This window comes from Lissotriton vulgaris, chromosome 6, assembly GCF_964263255.1.
Source record: "Lissotriton vulgaris chromosome 6, aLisVul1.2, whole genome shotgun sequence".
Lineage (NCBI taxonomy): Eukaryota > Metazoa > Chordata > Amphibia > Caudata > Salamandridae > Lissotriton > Lissotriton vulgaris.
Window position 1 is genome coordinate 1,845,285,218 of NC_141694.1, and position 19,384 is coordinate 1,845,304,601.

At 44.8% G+C, this 19,384-nt stretch overlaps 1 protein-coding gene across 4 annotated transcripts in view; it reads left to right on the forward strand.

Moving 5' to 3' along the window:
* Nucleotides 1-19,384, forward strand: part of CAD (carbamoyl-phosphate synthetase 2, aspartate transcarbamylase, and dihydroorotase) — a 359,331-nt gene that overhangs the window by 258,607 nt on the left and 81,340 nt on the right. For 3 of the 4 annotated variants that reach the window (XM_086928144.1, XM_086928145.1, XM_086928146.1), the window contains one exon: nt 2,495-2,636. In XM_086928144.1, the coding sequence (XP_086784270.1) occupies nt 2,495-2,636 (142 nt within the window). Of the gene's footprint in view, nt 1-2,494; nt 2,637-19,235; nt 19,374-19,384 lie in introns of all 4 variants that reach the window. The other variant, XM_086928147.1, reaches the window with a different exon arrangement.

The following is a 19,384-nucleotide window of genomic DNA, read 5'->3' on the forward strand; positions in this document are numbered from 1 at the left end:
GTCGATTTGCATAAATTGGTGTTTGATTACTTGAGTGTTGTATGGAGCTGGCTCTTTATATATTGTCAACCAAAAAGAGACAACCCAGAGGAATTACAGGCACAAATGACACCCTAAATGCTTTCTTTTGTCGTAGTGTGAGCGAGCAGTTAGACATACCGGAGGCTAGTGCTAAGCATATTATTACTTACACAACCACAGTAAATGACACACTTTGATGACTTTGACATTCTAGCCAATGCAACGAGTATCATACAGAGGCAGTTTTTTTGTATTTGTAATAGTTACAGCATATGCGTTGTAAGCAAATTCCGTACGTGTTGCTATGAGACACACACTTAATAAAGAAATCTGACACCAATTTATAAACATGACCCATACTTTTATATAAATGTCAATACCAAGATCATCGAATTAGTACTGTTCGAGGCATATGAGCTGCAGATTACACACTGTGCATAGATCTCCACCTAGCGTTGGGCCCGGATGTTTGCAGTTTGTTTTTGTACTGAAAAGTTCTTTGGAAGTCACGAGATAGGTGACTCCCCCTTTGCACCACATTGCGCATGGGCATCCGCTCCATCCTCAGATTGTTTTTTTCCGCCATTGGGCTCGGATGTGTTTCCTGCGCTCCGGTTTGGAACTGATTTTCCTTCGGTGTGTAATCCTCACCCAGTTCGACGGTATTGTTTCGATCGCGGTTCCCATCGATGCGACTCTTCACGACTTCGAATTCTTTGATTCCGGTCGTCGACGAAGGCCTTCGGGCCTACCTGGGCCTTACTCTCTGGCTCATGGAAAGGACGCCATTCAAGAGGTGTCCTCAATGTGGGTCGAAGTTTCCCCACACCGATCTACATGAGGTGTGCAACCCTTGCCTCTCACCGATGCATGAGGCCAGAGACTGTTCCGCTTGTGCCTCCTTCCGCTCCAAGAAGACGATTCGGGACCGACGAGCTCGAAGAACCATGGCTCGCTCGTCGGCTTCGATCCCGGACGACATCTTTGAAGAGGGCGTCGACGTGCAGGAGCAACAACATGGCGTCTACAGCGACTCCGAGGCTGAAGACTCTGACGTCTAGGACATCACTCCAGCACAGCGGGTCGTGAGTACGAACGTCAATCCCGACCCTTCCTCGACACCCTCCAAAAAGGCTTCGGTCACACCCTCGCCTTCGGGCCCGGGTGCACACCGAGAGACTGTTTCCCATGCCCCGCCTTCGAGCTCGGCTAAGAAGCCTAATAAGCCTTCGGGCGACTCAGGCTCGAGTCATTCGCCCCCGGTGCCGGCACACACCTACCGGCACCGAAAAAGAAGCCATCTTCCACCTCCACGCCAGCTGCTTCCACATCTAAGCACTCGGCGCCGAAGACTGGCACTGGCTCTGGCTCCTCTGAACCAAAACCACACTAGGAGCCAAGCAAGAATGAAGGACCAATCTTTTTTGTAGTAAGGGCTACTTTTGTTCAATGTATCGTACTAAACTAATATTAGTATGGTAATAGTGACCACATCAGACAAGATCACAGTGTCCATTCCGTGCAGGATTACCAGCAGTGATTACATCAGTGCATCAGCAAGAATACCAGCAGTGATGGAAAATGGCTTTATCAATCTGGATGGAATCGGGATATGACGGCTATTGCTAAAATGCCCTGGCACCAAGGTAATCATTTTAGTAATATCTCCCCATCATCTCATGATTTGGTGCTCCAATATCCTCTTTATATTTTGAAGATCCAGCTATTTACAAACATCAGCTAAGCGTATAAGTTCTGAATTTACAAAGTTTTGTCAAATATACGTTTTTCAGTTTGTGAAAAGAATATGTATTCAACCAAGCAAAAGCCTCCTCTTTAGTAGGCTTGGCTGCTTAGGCAAGCTAATCACAGGTAGCTGGAGAGCTGCCAGTAGCTCACAAGCTATTTGTCGGAGAAGCCTGCAATAGATGGTGGAATAATGCACAACACGTGAATCCTGAAAATTCTTAAAGCTGCAAAACTACTCCTGGTAAGTATCCCATTTCGTTACCTGTAACTGCAGGTCTCCATGGTAGCCCTTTATTATATACACATATGACCTTCCCTCCTCCCCTTTAATGAGGCTCTTTCACTAATATTAGTAGCGAGCTGAAAAAACCTAGCCGTTAGTGCTCTGGTGGGGAGAAAAGCTCACTTTCTGGATACTCAACTAGTCATAGGTTGGATCATAAAATGAGGACAGCCTACATATAATTTATGGCTGTTGCAATTTTGAGTACTTTACTGTAATAATATCCATCTAGAATCCAAGCCTTTCAATCCAGAGTTTTTAAATGGAGAACTGTAGTTAATCCTAAATGTTTTCACAAACCCGATGTTTTAAAAATGTTGTCATTTGCCTTTGTACTTTCCTAATACTCCTAATTTGTTCTCTGCCATGAATGGTATAACGGTGCACTTAACATTTTTCCACGTGATAGTACCTCACGTTCTAAATTCTGTGATTTTACAGACTCCAGAACATCACCGCTATACAGTGCAGAGCGAGGTTATCCGCAGCAGAGCTCCGAGTCCCCGCAGGATGGGCCCAGCTGGTGACGGACGCTTCCACTTGCCTCCCCGGATACATCGCGCATCTGACCCAGGCTTTCCAGGTATGAAACTGCTTTCAGCAAGGCATGCCTACCAGTGAACTGAAATCATCTCCATGTTCCTCTGCAGCATGTTCAACTGCTGGAATAATCTGTATTAGGTGCATCCTCTGAAAAAAATCCTTCGGTTTTCAGAAACTTGGGGGTGCTGTCGAAGAGCTTATGTCTTTCTTTATTGCTACAAGTGAACATCTTTAGCACCCTGCTCTATTTCTGGCTTAGGATGTGGCAGTAGATTATTTTTAACTTTAGCATGTCCAGGGTATTCTCTCCCCCACTTAAGTATGTGTGGGTCATTGTGTCCTGCATTTACTGCCATACTGAGGGAGGTACAACAGTGGTGGTCAAAGTAAGTTTGTCATTGCTTCAATTGTCTATGACAAGTCAGTGCTGCATTAATTGCGTAAAGCTTAGCAGGTTCAGAGAGGACTAATGGGCCAGTGGTTCACATAAATGAGCTTGGATGCTGCCACATTTATATCGCACAACTTGCTATTGGCTTATCCTTCATAATAAGCAACATTTCTGAAACTTTCCCTAGCTTTTGAAAATATCCTTTAATGTTTTTTGCTTAACGCATTGCTGTATGCTGCTAGTTATGCTTAACACTTGTTCATGACCACCTTTGGATGTTCATCCATCTTGAATTTGCTAACATTTTTATATGGAGCAAATTTAAAGACCTTTCTTCAACCCCCTTTTTACTTTTGGGCATGTGAGTAGGAGTTAGATTGTAGATGTTCTGGATGAGGATTTTCCTCTTCAATCTGTCAGGACTTGCTACCTTCCCCAAAACCTTTGTGTATTGCGCTCGCTCTTTCGCTCTCGCTCGCTCTCTCCATGGTTTCGGTTCTAGTGACTGTTGCCTTCATGGTGTGGGATGTCTCACAGGAGGTCTGCATGGTTAGAGGTGACTTGGTTAAGTCTTGCGTTCTTCCAATCGATGCATGTGTGTTGTGGTTCTTGTGTGAGAATTATGGAATGGGTGTTTATCTCTTTGCAACCTAGTCCAATAAGTGGAAAATATCCCTTCTAAGTGCTCATTTTTCAAAATAGCTACAGTAAAGTTGTTAGACATTTCTTTTTTTTCATGTTTTATTACACACACTTCTGTTTTGCACTATTCCCTAAATCTTCCAGTAGATAAGACAAGGAAATACATTTAAATTTTGAAGTCCTGTGCACACTGAGCATCTCTCTAGTAAGGGTATAGAGCGTTTCTTAAGCCATGCATACTAAATGTGCCACTCCTCCCCTTTCTATCACCAAGCCTCACTTTTAGTTCTGGGGTACTTAGGTAATGTCCCAAGCATTGGGGACCCTCATTGGTAATCTTGGTCATTGAGCTATTGGTAACAAATCAATTGCATCTGTTGTGATACAGATCAGAGCATTGTTGTGTTGGTGAGAATTGCTCCACATGCTTTGAGTATCCATGGGGCTGCATGCTTGGTGCAGAAGTGAAATCCTAAGGATTGCTATGATGTTATGGTATTCAGAAAAACCTCACTGTAATGGGGGCTACATCTAGCCCCGAACAAACGCACAGCTGAATATGCACAATTGCATGATTGTTTACTGATTTTTACCGTTATTCATCCGTTTTACTCCGTAATTTTCCAAATTTATCATTCTTATTCTTCTGTTTTAATTCGAGTCCACACGCAAAAGTGTATATGCTATTTCCGAGTTTTTACTGTTCAACCATGTCTATCCAGACTTTAGGAATGAGCAGGACTAAAGCATAGATTCATTTCAGGCAGTGTTTATTCTAAAAGTACCCAATGCATTTCGGGCTCAACGCCCTTCTTCGGGGGTCTCTGTAAACAAATAAAAATAACCACAATCACCAATTGAGTTATCCACTTCATTATAGCATTACCAACTGCTGACCCAATTTGATTCAAACTATTGCACGATTCCAGAGAACATTTATACATTTGAGAGGCTTTACGCCACAGATCTATGCATTACGAGTGTCCCTGAGTATCAGGCGCTTTCATTAATTTGTTCCTCCCTGTTTAAATCCTTGGCACATTGCCATTATCCGAACAGTTGAAACCTCCCCATCGTACAGTTCATTACGTTCGATTTTACGAGCAGTGGAAACCTCCCCATTACCCAGTTCCTTACGTTCAAGTTTCTTACAAATGCCTTTCAAATATTCCCTGACAATTTATTACTAATGTGCCCCTTTGAGATCTTTCCATATTCAAAACCCTCTGCATACACCCTTTTCTTAAGTAGTAAACCGTGTACAGACCGCCGTAGCGTGTCTCTCGTGTTTACTTCTATTCCGTAGTAATTTAACAATTTCACCTCTCTCTGTACCCACCCCTCTACCATTAGTGTTTTGTCACCAAACCATGCCATTGCAATGCGCTCTACTTGTCACGTACCTGCCTTCTGTTGTTAAAAACCATACGTTTTTAACAACAGAAGTACACGGTTTACTACTTAAGAAAAGGGTGTATGCAGAGGGTTTTGAATATGGAAAGATACTCCGGGACACTCGTAATGCATAGATCTGTGGCGTAAAGCCTCTCAAATGTATAAATGTTCTCTGGAATCGTGCAATAGTTTGAATCAAATTGGGTCAGCAGTTGGTAATGCTATAATGAAGTGGATAACTCAATTGGTGATTGTGGTTATTTTTATTTGTTTACAGAGACCCCCGAAGAAGGGCGTTGAGCCCGAAATGCATTGGGTACTTTTAGAATAAACACTGCCTGAAATGAATCTATGCTTTAGTCCTGCTCATTCCTAAAGTCTGGATAGACATGGTTGAACAGTAAAAACTCGGAAATAGCATATACACTTTTGCGTGTGGACTCGAATTAAAACAGAAGAATAAGAATGATAAATTTGGAAAATTACGGAGTAAAACGGATGAATATTGTAAAAATCAGTAAACAATCATGCAATTGTGCATATTCAGCTGTGCGTTTGTTCGGGGCTAGATGTAGCCCCCATTACAGTGAAGTTGTTAACTTTAGTGCCTGTAGGGCATGGCACTATACCCAATCAGCACGCAAGCATCAGATAAAAAGAAATAATTTTGAGAAATCTGATTAAGAGGTGTGCATCCTGCCCCCCCATTTACAGTGCAGTTATTCAGAAAAACCTACCACACTTCTACATATCTGCATGACACTGTGGTTACATTGCAGGGCCTCTGCTGTGTAAGATATTTTTGAGATCGTTTAGGTAATTAGTTTAGCATATAATTCAGCTAGTTTAACAGCCACTTTTAATATGGAGTGGGGTATGGTAGCCTGTTCTGTTCTCAAATCTGTTCTCCGTATACAGCTTCATTCCGTATCCTAAACATCATTTTGTTTTGCTCAAACTTCTTCTAGCATTGTAACCAAGTTTTAATGGATTGACCATGTAGCTTAATCTGACATGTTCTGGTTTACGGCCTTGACTTGAATCCCACTTAAAAACCTGTCTGATGTATTCTAAACGGCATCTTCCTCGTGCCTGGTTCTTGTTCCAAACTCCGAGGTGATCAAATCTGTAAATGTTTCAGAGATTACATCTTTCTCAAGACTAAGCCAAGATTCTGAGTCCTTCTTGTTTAATTGTTGGAACCTCGAGGTGATTTATTTGTGCTGTACATTTAAGTGTACCTAAAGCTCCTCTGCAATGTGACCACACAGCCGTCTGTAAACATGACCTGTTAATGTCTATTGTCTCCAGTCTTCAGAAAGCAGGCAACAACCAGGATCCTCCAAAGGGCTGGTAAAATCAATTTGGCATGAAAAGGATGTTCTGAAAGGAGGAGGGCGGTAATACTAATTTTGCATGATCAATCATCCAATTTACAAAGGATTTCTTTAATTGCCAGGGAAAAGAAACTTGTTGCCAATATGCTAATCTCTTTAATGGAGCCATTGTGTGTCACAAAATATGCTGGTTGAGAGAACCTGAGCTGACTCAGTAAAAGTAAAATGTTCAGAGTCTCTGTTCTTGCATTAAGCACAGAAATGGTTATGTGGAATCCATTGCTAGTTGGTCAGCTTTAAGCATGTTAATCTACTTGTGACCGGACTTGAGCCTTTATTACATGTTCAGTTAATGAATGTAATATATTTTAGATGTTAAGAAGCCTGCTACTCAGAAATTTAAACAGTTGGGTGCTGCACTAAGTTGCTTTAAAGATTGGGCACAGTTTTCGAAACATACATTTTCTGTTAAAGGGGTAGCAAATAGCCTCATGGGGCGAATGCACTTGGTTAAACTCCAGGAATGGTTAAAAACAGAGGCAAACCACTCCTGTGTCCAGGGATTCAGTCCTCTTGGAGAGGTAGGGCGAGTATATAAGTCAGTTTGTGAGGGAGCTGCAGCCCCCCCCCCCCCCACAATCTTGTTGAAACGGTGGTACCCCAGCCCGTTCTGGGGACACGAAAGGAAAAATATGCAAATTTAACCTGCCCCCCTCCCTTACAAGGCATTATGGATTGCTTCAGGCCAGAAGGGGTGCATATTCAATGCGCAGCAAAAGCAGCTTTTCTACATCAAGTAGTCATGCACCGTGTAGCCCCTTTTCTTTACTTTCAGTGCCAGGCGTCTGTGCCCAATCAGGTACTTGCATGGGGTGTTCGTTGTGGGCTCCAGAGGTGACCTCTGGACCCCTGAAGTCCCTGCCAGTGTTCTGTGCCCGCACCTCTTGCCTAGGGCAGATCTGTGTGCAAGAAGCTGACGCCCTCTCTCCGCAACTCTACTCCAGACACAGGAACCTGTGTGGGCAATGCACCCAGCCATGGAATTGCTTCGACCCAGCTAATGGGGTTCCCGAGACCCTTTATGCTCTGCCCCCTGTGGAGATGTGGTCACTGGAGGCAAACTATGCAAGAGGAGGGGCCCCACGCACACACACTCCCCTTGAAATATTAAATAAGGAGATTGCGATGATCCCCGGGGCATGGCTGACCATAGTGGTGTTTTGATGAAGTAGCAGCCATTGGCCACATGCTTTTTCATTTTTTCATGTTTTAATTTTTCTCCTTGAGACAGCATTCATAGGCTTGTTTCCCCTAGCCAAGTAGAGCTGATTTTCATGGATAGAGGCTTATTTTTCTCATGGTGACCAGCCCAAGGTTCAGTTTGTCTGATTCTTTTCAATGAACATGCTTTTTATAAAATATTCTTTATTCCTTGTAGAGAATGAAAAACTCCGTAAGTTTTGGTTGAATTTTTACTGAGTTTACTTGATTGTTTATTTGATTACTTTAATTTTTAAACTTGAAGAAGGAAACACGTTTGAGTCTGTAGAGAAACATTGCGAGTTATCACACTGATTGTCTGGTTACCGACAGGTGTCCATTCCATGGCTCATGATGCACTTCCGCCTGAAGGTCTTTTGGAATGTTACTGGAGGGAATCAAAAGCGAATATGCAATGCAAGATACTGGGAAGAAAGTTTGTTGCTCTTCTCTGTGACTTGCGTAGTTGGCCCAATCTTTACTGGAGAGCTGACAGTAATGTGCAGGCGGTAGTCTGCGAAAGCACACAAGGTATTCCCACAGTGTCTGATCTCCGATGAAAGTGTGACTATAAGACGGCACTACTCGCAGACACCGCATGACCTTTGACAACAAAAAAGAGAGGGAAATTCCTCTGGAGACAAGAACAAGAAAGGTGAGAGCACTAGGACTCACAAGTGTGCATGCACATACGAGCAGGGATAGAAAAAAATTCCAGTCCTGACGAAGGCCCAGACCCGATTGGCCTCTTTGGGTGGGCCGAAACATGTTCTCACAAAGGGTATAAATGAATGATTATATTCAATAAAACCCTATACGATTTTTTTATTTAGATCTCGGGTACCCTACTAATAACTAAATATTTGGGTATACCTGAATGTATTTTTATAACTCACTATTCTGGATCCCTGCTTGTCCAGTTTTGACTTTATATAAGAACTCCCATTTGATCTATGGTTGAGTCCGCCCTGGTGGTATCATCTTACCAGGGTGTGGATAGGCACCAATGATGAAGGATATCACGATAAGTGAGTGAGATGTCTATTCCAATCTTTGGATAGTGCAAAGGTGGCAAACAAACATCCTCCAATATAGTGGGATCCCTTTCTATCCTTCATAATTATCAGTTGCTATTGTGTATAACTAAGATAATGTGGAGAATTCATTTCTATACTTCTCAATGTACCCATGGGGGACCAAGAGGGCACATGTTGCATGCACGTTTCCCACGCAGAGGAAGTGACTTGCTCCTTTGTGATCAGCTTTACTGAGTGGCATGCATTTGAAGTGATGCAGTAGTGGGAGTGTGGAAAGGATTAGGCCCTTCTAGATTGATGCAGTGGTCTGGCCAGATAGAGGGAGATTATTCTTGAGCCAGTTTAGGTTTTGTTTCAAACTAGTGGACACAATTGATTACACACTCCATGATAGGCACTGTGTGGACTCAACTCCTTAAGCTAAATGTGATAATCTGATCAGGGTGGAGCAGATGTGCAGGGAGAATCAAGAGAAGGCAGTTCTGGAGTTTTGGTGACTGTTGAGTGATATGGGGCATTCTGGGAACTGTGTGAGGCCTTTACCTATGACCCTCAATTAGCACCTTTGTGACACATTAATCATTTGCTTGCCTCTTGCCAATGCTTTTTCCCTTTCTGGGTAAAGCATTGAGGTGTGGCTGTTTCCCCCAATGGGCTATTGTGCACTTGAAATTGTTTAAATCCTAGATTATTTTCGAACATAAGAAAAACTGGTCTCCTCACTATACTGCACCCAATTTTCTGGCCTTCTCTAAAGTTGGATTTCCCTTTCGGTAGACTGCTAGAACTAATCTAGTTGAACTGCACTTTGTTGCTACCTTATTTCCTAGGAAGCTGTAGGACAAAGATTTTGTTTAAAATCTGTACTAACTGTTTGTCACCAGCTAATTGGTGCATGATTGTGTGGTGGCCAATGTTATGGAACTTACAATTCTTCAGTTATTCCCTAACAACCTTCCACTTTGCCTGCTACTCCTGCTGCATTTCACTTGAAAGTGGGTGTTCGTAAAATGTGTGGCTGTAAATACGCATGCTTTGCATACTCCTACCATCTAGTGTCTTATCCGGACTTTACAAGTTGCTTTTCTGTGAAGATGCTTCGAGTAACAAGATGTAGAGAGTCCTCTGTTAGTCCACAATGCGCAGGGGTATTGACTCCTCCCTTAGATTGCTTTTTTCTGCAATTGTGTTTGGATGTTTTAAGCGACTGCTTGGATAATGTCTTGATTGCTCACAACGACGTCGGCTCTGCTTTGATTCGTCGATTCTGAAGGAAGATTAGTCGCCTTTGAATAAGTGCGATCGGCTCCATAGACTTTTCTTGAGCCAGTCTTTAATCTAGATACTGAGAACTCTGCTTTAGAGAATATTTGCTGATGGAGCCATCTCCTTTTAGATTCTGTCCACATTGTAACACTAAATACCAGTGGGTGGTCCGATCAGCACAATGTCTGTAATGTCCAGCTTGAACTTTTGCATGGCCTTCCAGTGCCAGAAGGTGCTCAGGGACAAGGGGTAGAGAGACCATGGCCATATTCAAGAATGGAACATGACTATTAGTCAGACACTCGCGACCTCTTCAGTAAACAGGATCCCCTCGGCATTGAGGAAAAATTGCCAGTTCCCTCTGAGGCATCAGTCGGAGAGTGCACATCCAGCCCTGAAAAGTATCATCCGACAAAGAACGCACAGTCCTTTCGAGTTGAAGCAAGTGGAACAGCCTAAAAAGATGCAGAGGTCTGTGCATACTGATCCAGGGCACGATGAAAAAACACACCATCAGAAAAAAACGTACAGTGGGGAAAAGCACCAGACCCAACGAAGTTGAGCATCCAACTGCAAACCAGCTAATTAGAAAGCTGCAGGCCCACAAAGGCCCTCTGGCGCCAGTTGGATAGGAGAGATGGATTTGGTGTTGAGATTCCAGCCGCACACCAATCGAACACCATCTCGTTTAAATGTCCCAAAGCCGCCTTCAAAGCTGGAAACACCACATACAAGATCAAAGTTGAGGCAGTCTGATTTCCGGCAGCGGGTTCACCCGTGGTGCAGGTGGATTACTTGAAAGCATTCAGGTTTCTGTTCCAGAATCTGGCTTGGTGTCTCGCACCATGCCGTCATCTCTTTATTCACTGTCTACACTTGATGCAACTACCACACCAGAGTAGAACTTTTGTCCAAGTCCGAGCTGGTGTTTGCCAGAAATTGTCATACCGCAGCCCATTGTGAACCCATCGGACTTGCACTATCGCACGACCAAGCTCATACTTTGTGGTACTTTCCATATGCAGCTATATTTTTACTCCTACCTGCACCAGGCCTGGACTCTCGGTGCAGAACACCATTCTTGGGTCCACTGAGGTGCTCGATACAAATGACGGCTGTACTCCGAGGTGGCACAAGGCGTATTCCAGCAGTGGGCAGGAGTCTAGTTACATATTTGCCACCACAGAGGTGCAGTGTCCAACCCACTGCTTGTTGAGTTACCGAGGTAGCTCTCACTCGGAAACCTTACGCTTATAGCGCAACTCAGGACTCCTGAATGCATTCATGCCTCTATCTCTGCTGCCCAGAGTTCTGAAGAAGACCGAGAAATACCAGCCAAGTCATCTTAGTGGTCCGGTCTGGGCAAAGAGAGGGGTATCCAGAACATCTGGCCATGAGCATGTCCTCCAATCCTGCTCCTTTGAGAGGCTATTCTGTCGCAGGACTAGGACAGGGTCCGGCATCCAAACCTACACAAACACCACCTCCATGTGTGGAAATTGAGCTGTGACAGTTGATGGCATTTGATCTTCCTACTGAAGCAGTAGATGTCCTCTTGAGACCCAGGCAACCCTCCGTTAAAATAGTTTATACTGGACGCTGAGAGAAGTTCGTTGTCTGGTGTTCCTATCAAAGTATCCAGCCTTTACAAGCACAGTTGTCTGACATATTGTTTTGTTATCCACTAGCCTAACAAGGCCTTATTTAAGATAAGGTTAAAGGTATCTGTCGGCTCTTTCGGCCTTTCTACGTTTACGTCACCAACCATCTTTATCCAACTCACCTGTTATGATGCATTTTTTTAAAGGGCGGGTCATTTGTTCCCGCCAATGCCATTTGTGATGCATCATGGTATTTTATTTCTTACAATCCTCCTGGGCCACATTTGAACCAATGCACAGCTATCTACTTCTACTTGTGCTGAAGATTACGTTCTTCTTAGCGATCATGTCCGCTTGTCGCATGAGTAAACTCTAGGCACTGTCTGTTCAGCAGCCGTACATCACCTTCCTGGGCAAGCTAGCCCTCCGGATAAAAGCGACGTTTCTCCTGAAGGTTTTTATGCCTTTACACAAAACAACACCCTCTCATCCTGCCAGCTTGCTTCGCTCTGCCTCATCCATCTAGAGAGGAAGAAAGATTTAACCCCCTTGACCTAAAGAGAGCCCTAAGCTTTTACATTCAACTCACCAAAGAACATTGGGCATACAAACAGCTCTTTGTAGGGTTTTCTGGGCTGAAAAAGAGGATAGCTGTTCAGAAACGAAACCTCTCCAGATTGATTGTCTTGCGTATTACGATGTTCTTGACTGGCCAAGATGCAGCTCCCAGAATGTCTGTGCTCATTTCGCAAGGTTAAATGCAGTGTGCTCTTCTTGGACATTTGCCAGACAGCTATGTGGGCATCACTCCACATGTTCACAAAGCAATATGTTCGAGGCATATGAGCTGCAGATTGCACACTGTGCATAGATCGCAAGCTAGTGTTGGGCCCGGATGTTTGCAGTTTGTTGTCCTGAAAAGTTCTTTGGAAAGCACGAGATAGGTGACTTCGCCTTTGGACCACATTGCGCATGGGTATTGGCTCCATCCCCATATTGTTTTTTCCGCCATCGGGCTCTGATGTGTTTTTCTGTGCTCCGGTTTGGAACCGAATTTCCTTCGGCGCGCAATCCTCACCCAGTTCAACGGTATTGTTTCGATCGCGCTCCACATCAACACGATTATTCACCACTTAGAAGTTTTCGATTCCAGTCGTCGACGAAGGCCTTCGGGCCTACCTAGGCCTCACTTTCTGGCTCCTGTAAAGGACGCCATTCAAGAAGTGTTCCTGATGTGGGTTGAAGTATACCCACACCGACCTACATGAGGTGTGCAACCTTTGCCTCTCACCGGAGCACGAGGTCAAATACTCTTCTGCTTGTGCCTCATTCCGCTCCAAGAAGACGATTCGGGACCGACTAGCTCGAAGAACTATGGCTCGCTCGTCAGCTTCGATCCCCGACGACATCTTTGAAGAGTGAGTCGACGTGCCAGAACACCAGCTCCTCAGATGCCGAAGATTCCGACGTCGAGGACATAACTCCAGCTCAACGGGTCGTAAGTAAGACCATTGACCCCAACCCTTCCTCGACACCCTAAAAAAGGCTTTGGTCACACCCTCACCTTCGGGCCCGGGTGCACACCGAGAGACTGCTTCCCACGCCCCGCCTTCGGGCCCGGCAAAGAAGCCCACTAAGCCTTCAGGCGGCTCAGGCTTGAGCCAGCCTATCTCCGGTGCCGATCCTATACCGACACCGAAGAAGAAGCCATCTTCCTCAACCACGCTGACCGTTGCTCCGACACCTAAGCACACAGCGGCGAAGACTGGCAGCGGCTCATCGATGCCGAAACCACACTCTGAGCCGAGTAAAAAACCGCCTAAAGCTCCACATGCTTCGGAGCCGAAAAAACAGGTTCCGGAAAAAGACATTTCAAAAGGGCACACTTCTAAGCCAAAAGACCCAAGACCAGCTACCGAGTCGGTGCCGAAAAAACGTAAGGAGCCGAAAACTTCAACGCTGAAGGATCTGCCCTACTCAGAGGACATTTTCACACCAGATCCCAATCAAAAAACTCTTGTAAAGGATCCTAAGACCTGGTCAATTGACTCTCAGTTCCAAGAAGAGACCACTTGAGGCGCCAGCACCTCCTCCCCTCCAAAGAAGAGATATTGCAACCTCTCCATTAAGGGTCCCTTCTCCACCACCTCCCCATACTGTTCCTCCTCCTCCTCCTCCACCACATCATTCACCTACACCATCCACTAATCCAGACAATTATGTAGACACAGACTCTGATGACACAGGTGGGGGTGCACATGACCCTGCAGGGACAAATAGTCCCCTAATCCATGGGATGATTACAACACCCCTGATGTGCCTTACATCCCACAAGACGATGTATACCCTTCCAGACCTTCCCCACCAGAGGACACTATAGGTTTTAACCTACTAGTCCAAAGAGCTGCCCAATATCATGGGGTGGACTTACACACCGATGCAGTGGAGGAAGATTTCCTATTAAACCCTTTTGATAACACAGAAAGGTCTACTGCCATTTTGCCAATGTTCAAGGGTGTCCTCAAGCACGCAACAGAAGTTTTTAAGGATCCTGTCAGAGCTAGGGTCCTCGATCCTCGCATTGAGAAAAAATACAAAGCTGCCCCCACAGATCCAATTTATATTAAAGGCCAGGCACCATTAGAATCTTTAGTAATGTCCAATTCACATAAACGTGCTAATTCTCAGACATCAGGCAAGGCCTCACCACCAGACAAAGAATATAAGCTCCTTGACGCCTCCGGCAAATGAACAGCGTCACAAGCAGCTAACATCTAGCACATTGCCAACACACAAGCGTTGCTGGCAAGATTTGATTGGGCACATTACGATGAACTGGAGTCCATAATGCAGCATCTACCTGACAAATACAAAAAGAGGGCCCTGTGAACTTATACAGGAAGGTAAAAATATTAATAATACTTCCTTTCGTTGTGCCCTAGATGCTGCAGATACCGCCTCAAGGGCAATCAATATCAGCACCCTTCTACGTAGACCGGCCTGGCTACGTATTTCCAGGTTTTAAACCTGAAGTACAAAACTCCATACTTAATCAGCCATTTGATGAGACACACTTATTTGGCCCAAATGTTGACGTGTCTTTTGAAAAAATGAAAAAAGACACAGATACAGCAAAATCTATGGGAGCCTTGCAGCAGCAAGCTCCAAGACGTTCTTGTCGTCGCTCATCATACAGAGGCAACACAAGAGGCTACTCCTCGGAAAGTCCCTCCACTTCTTATAAAACCCCTAGCCAATCCACATTCACTAAGGGCTATCAGAGAGGGGGTTACAGGGGTAACAACAGCAAAGGCTGAAGCAAAACCAACAACTACCGCTCTGCCTCTACCCCTACCCAATGACTTTCCTCCCCTTCCCCCCCCAACATTCCACTCCTGTGGGGGGGAAGACTGCAACAATTCATTCCTGCCTGGACCAACATCACATCAGACAGGTGGGTGCGACAAATTATTCAGTCAGGTTACTGTCTAGAACGAACATCTACCCCCCCAAACATACCACCCAAACAGCGTCCAATGTCACAAGAACATCTATCACTGTTAAATCAAGAAGTAGTATCTCTGCTAGAAAAAAGTGCAATAGAACCAGTTCCTCTGCACCAACAAAACAAGGGTGTTTACTCTCTCTATTTTCTAATCCCAAAGGACGACTCTCTAAGGCCTATTTTAGACCTCAGACCGATAAACATATACATACATCACACCATTTTCACATGGTCACACTCCAACAAGTCCTTCTGCTCCTGTTACAAAACGACTTCCTTGCTACTCTATATCTCAAGGACGCATTCTTCCACATTCCCATTCACAAAGCTCACAGGAAGTATCTCAGATTTGTAATAGACGGGCATCACTATGAATTCAAAGTACTCCCATTCGGAGTCACTACAGCACCAAGAGTATTCACCAAGTGCTTAGCAGTTGTGCCAGCGCATTTAAGAAGACAGCACATCCACGTCTTCCCGTACCTGGACGACTGGCTCATCAAAGCCAGCTCATACAGTCAATGCGTGGAACACACTCATGCCACGATCCAACTGCTCCACAACTTGGGGTTCACGATAAACCACACCAAGTCTCATCTACAACCATCCACAATACAACAATACCTCTGTGTCACAATAAACACCTCAACAGCGCTAGCCTACCCCACTCCGGCAAGGATAGCCAGCATGCAAACTCTTCTAACAAAGTTTCAGCTACAACACTCCCTTCCAGCACGAGTGTTCATGCAACTCTAGGGATGATGGCCTCTTGCATTTTCATAGTACACCATGCAAGACTACAAATGCGTCCTCTTCTAGAGTGCTGATCACGTCAATGGAACCAGGCTCAAGGCCAATTAACAGACCTAGTGTTGGTAGACAGTTGAAACTCATCGCTCTCTGCAGTGGTGGAACACCAAAAACCTTTCCAAAGGGCGACCGTTTCTAGAGCCAGTTCCTCAGATAGTCTTGACAGCGGACGCATCGCTCTCCGGCTGGGGAGCCCACCAAATGCACCACACCATGCAAGACAGGTGGACGCCACAACAAAGGTTACTCCATATCAATCACCTGGAGTTACTAGCCATATTCCTAGCACTAAAAGCTTTTCAAAAGCAAATATCAAACAAAGCTGTGTTAGTCTGCACAGACAACATGACAGCCATGTATTACATACAGAAGCAGGGCGGAACACACTCCCTGCAACTCTCTCAACTAGCACAGGACATATGGCGGTGGGCTCTACCTCAAAACATATTCCTTCTAGCCCAGCATGTTCCGGGAGTACAAAATACCATAGCGGATCTGTTCAGTCGTCAAACACAACAGACCCACGAGTGGGAACTTCATATGCAAGTTCTTCAACCATTCTTTCAGATGTGGGGGCAACCTCAGATAGACCTATTTGCCACCCACAAACGCCAAATGCCCAAGCTTCGCCGCCAGATATCCACACCCACTGTCCAAAGGCAATGCGATATGGATGAACTGGTCAAACAGATTTGCGTACGCTTTTCCACCTCTACCACTCATGCCACTAGTAGTACGCAAACTACAGCAGCATTCTCTGACCCTCATTCTAGTTGCTCCAAGGTAGGCCATCAACCGTGGTACACCACACTGCTACAACTGTCTGTAGTACCACACCAAAAATTGCACCTGTCTCCACACCTCTTAACACAGAACCGTGGAGAGATCAGACACCCGGACCCATCTCAGCTCAACCTTGCGATCTGGCTCCTGAAATCCTAGAATTTGGATATCTGAACCTTCCTCCAGACTGCATGAATGTCATAAAAGAAGCTAGACGTCCAACCACTAGGGCATGTTATGCAGCCAAGTGGAATCGATTTGTAATATATTGTCAAAACAACAATATTAATCCCCTAGATGTGGCCATTCGACACATTATAGGAGACTTATTTCATCTCCAAAGATGTAACTTAGCCTATGCGTCTATTAAAATACATCTTGCCGCAGAACAGACATCTATCTCTCTTCAGAGTGCCTGCTATTAAAGCCTTTATGGAAGGCCTTAAAAGAATAATTCCTTCCGGAGTACCACCTTCACCAGTGTGGAATTTAAACCTTGTTCTCACACGGTTAATGGGACCTCCCTTCGAACCCTTACACAAATGTGAATTACAATTTTTAACGTGGAAAGATGCGTTCCTAGTAGCTATAACTTCTCTGCGGAGAGTTAGTGAACTGCAAGCACTAACCATTCAAGAACCCTTCTTGCAAATGCATCATCATAAGGTAGTTCTGTGTACTAACCCAAAATTCCTGCCCCATTTCTCCCTTCCATCTCAATCAATCTGTGGAACTGCTAGTTTTCTTCTCGCAACCACAGTCAGTAGCAGAAAGAGCTTTTCACACGTTAGATGTCAAAAGAGCATTGCTATACTACATAGAAAGGACACAACCCTTTCGTAAAACAAAACAACTTTTTGTGTCTTTCTCACCACCACACAAGGGTAATCCCATTTCAAAATTTGGGATAGCTAGATGGATTGTCAAATGCATACAAATTTGTTACCACAAAGCTAAACGTAGGTTATCCGTTCCTCCTAAAGCCCATTCTACAAGGAAGATAGGGGCTTCAATGGCATATTTAGGGAACATTCCCCTAGATGACATCTGCAAAGCAGCTACATGGTCTACACCGCACACATTCACAAAACACTATTGTGTAGATGTGCAAACCAAACAAGCTAATGTGGGCCAGGCTGTTCTCAAAACATTATTTCAAACTACTGCAGCAGATAGGGGTGGTCGCCGCTAAGAGTGGGTACTGTTATACAATCAGCTCATATGCCTCTAACGGAAAATGCGACTTACCAGTATGCATCTGTTCTTGGCATGTAGAGCTACAAAGTTGCACACGCCCAACCCAACCCCCCCTCCCACCCCCCCGCCTCCCCGGCTACCCTTCTCTGTTCCAGTATTGTCTTAATTAGTTACAAATTACATGGGCATCCTTCCTTTTTCTTGCAAAGCTCCATCATTTCCCTAATGGCGAAAAACTATCTGGGGATGGAGCCGATGCCCATGCGCAATGTGGTCCAAAGGAGGAGTCACCTATCTTGTGACTTCCAAAGAACTTTTCAAGACAACAACAAACTGCAAACATCTGGGCCCAACACAAGGTGGCGATCTATGTACAGTGTGCAACTCTGCAGCTCTACATGCCAAGAACAGATGCATACTGGGAAGTAGCATTTTCCTTCGTGGCTGGCCAAGTCCAGTGGGAGGGGCATTTTGTCCATTCTGTCCTACAAGATTTTCTGGGCTGAGCTATTCCACAGACCCACCGCCTGCCTGGGAAGGTACTGCTTTGGTATCTGTTCACAATGTGAAGAATCAACCATCAAAAGAACACATTACTTACCTTCAGGAACACTCTTTCTTGTGGACACTGTATCCAATGACAGATTTCTCACTGACCCACGCATCTCCCTGTTCTGTGGAATTTACTCATCTAGTCCATACTGATAATCAAATCTAATGATTCGCACAAGTCTCTATGTCCGATGGTGTGGACCGATGTCAGTAAGAAACTGACGTTGGTGCGGAGGTGGCAGCTATGTAACAGCCACAGCGTCTCATCCAGGGTGGGGTAGATCCGACGTTGCGCCACCTACCAACGTGCAAGAGAATTTGAGAAAATTCTCTGCAATGACAGCATATGTTTTCTCTCTTTAAGAAGCTACAGTACACAGGACACACATCTACTGAGACTCAATTTGATTCTCACTTTTACCCTGCTGCGCAGAAAACTATCTACAGGTTGAGTCACTGCCCATGCGTATTGTAGACTAATGGAGGAGTCACTCTACATCTCATGACACAAAGCTTCTTTGAAGAAAAAAACGGTTGTACTGTCCAGATTGAACACTAAATGATTAAAGTATGTAAATCATGTAAATCTACAGCACTGCCTGCTACAAGCAGATGCCAATAAGGTAACTAACCTATTCCTTTTCCAGTCTCCGTCTAAGATCAGGTCATGAAAAGATCTAGCTTTAGTCTGTTGCAGGTGCTTAGCTTGCCTTCTAGGGCTTGTGCCATTTTTGTTCTGTGTTTGCCAAGCTCTGCTCAATTTAGCATCAGCTGAAAGAAGATTGTGAAACCTTGTCTTGTTCTATCTCACATTCTCTTTTTCACCTTGTTGCCTCCTGGTATCTCTCCCCTGGAAAATGCAGACCCAGAATTCCCGTCCGTTGTCTTCAGTTCGGGTACTGTATGTTCAGCATGTGGCACTGCTGCTCAGGGGCTTCTGGTGCCCTGTGATCTATCTGCAGGCTTCCCTTCGTACACATCTATTGCGACTGGTACACTTGGTGAGCTATAC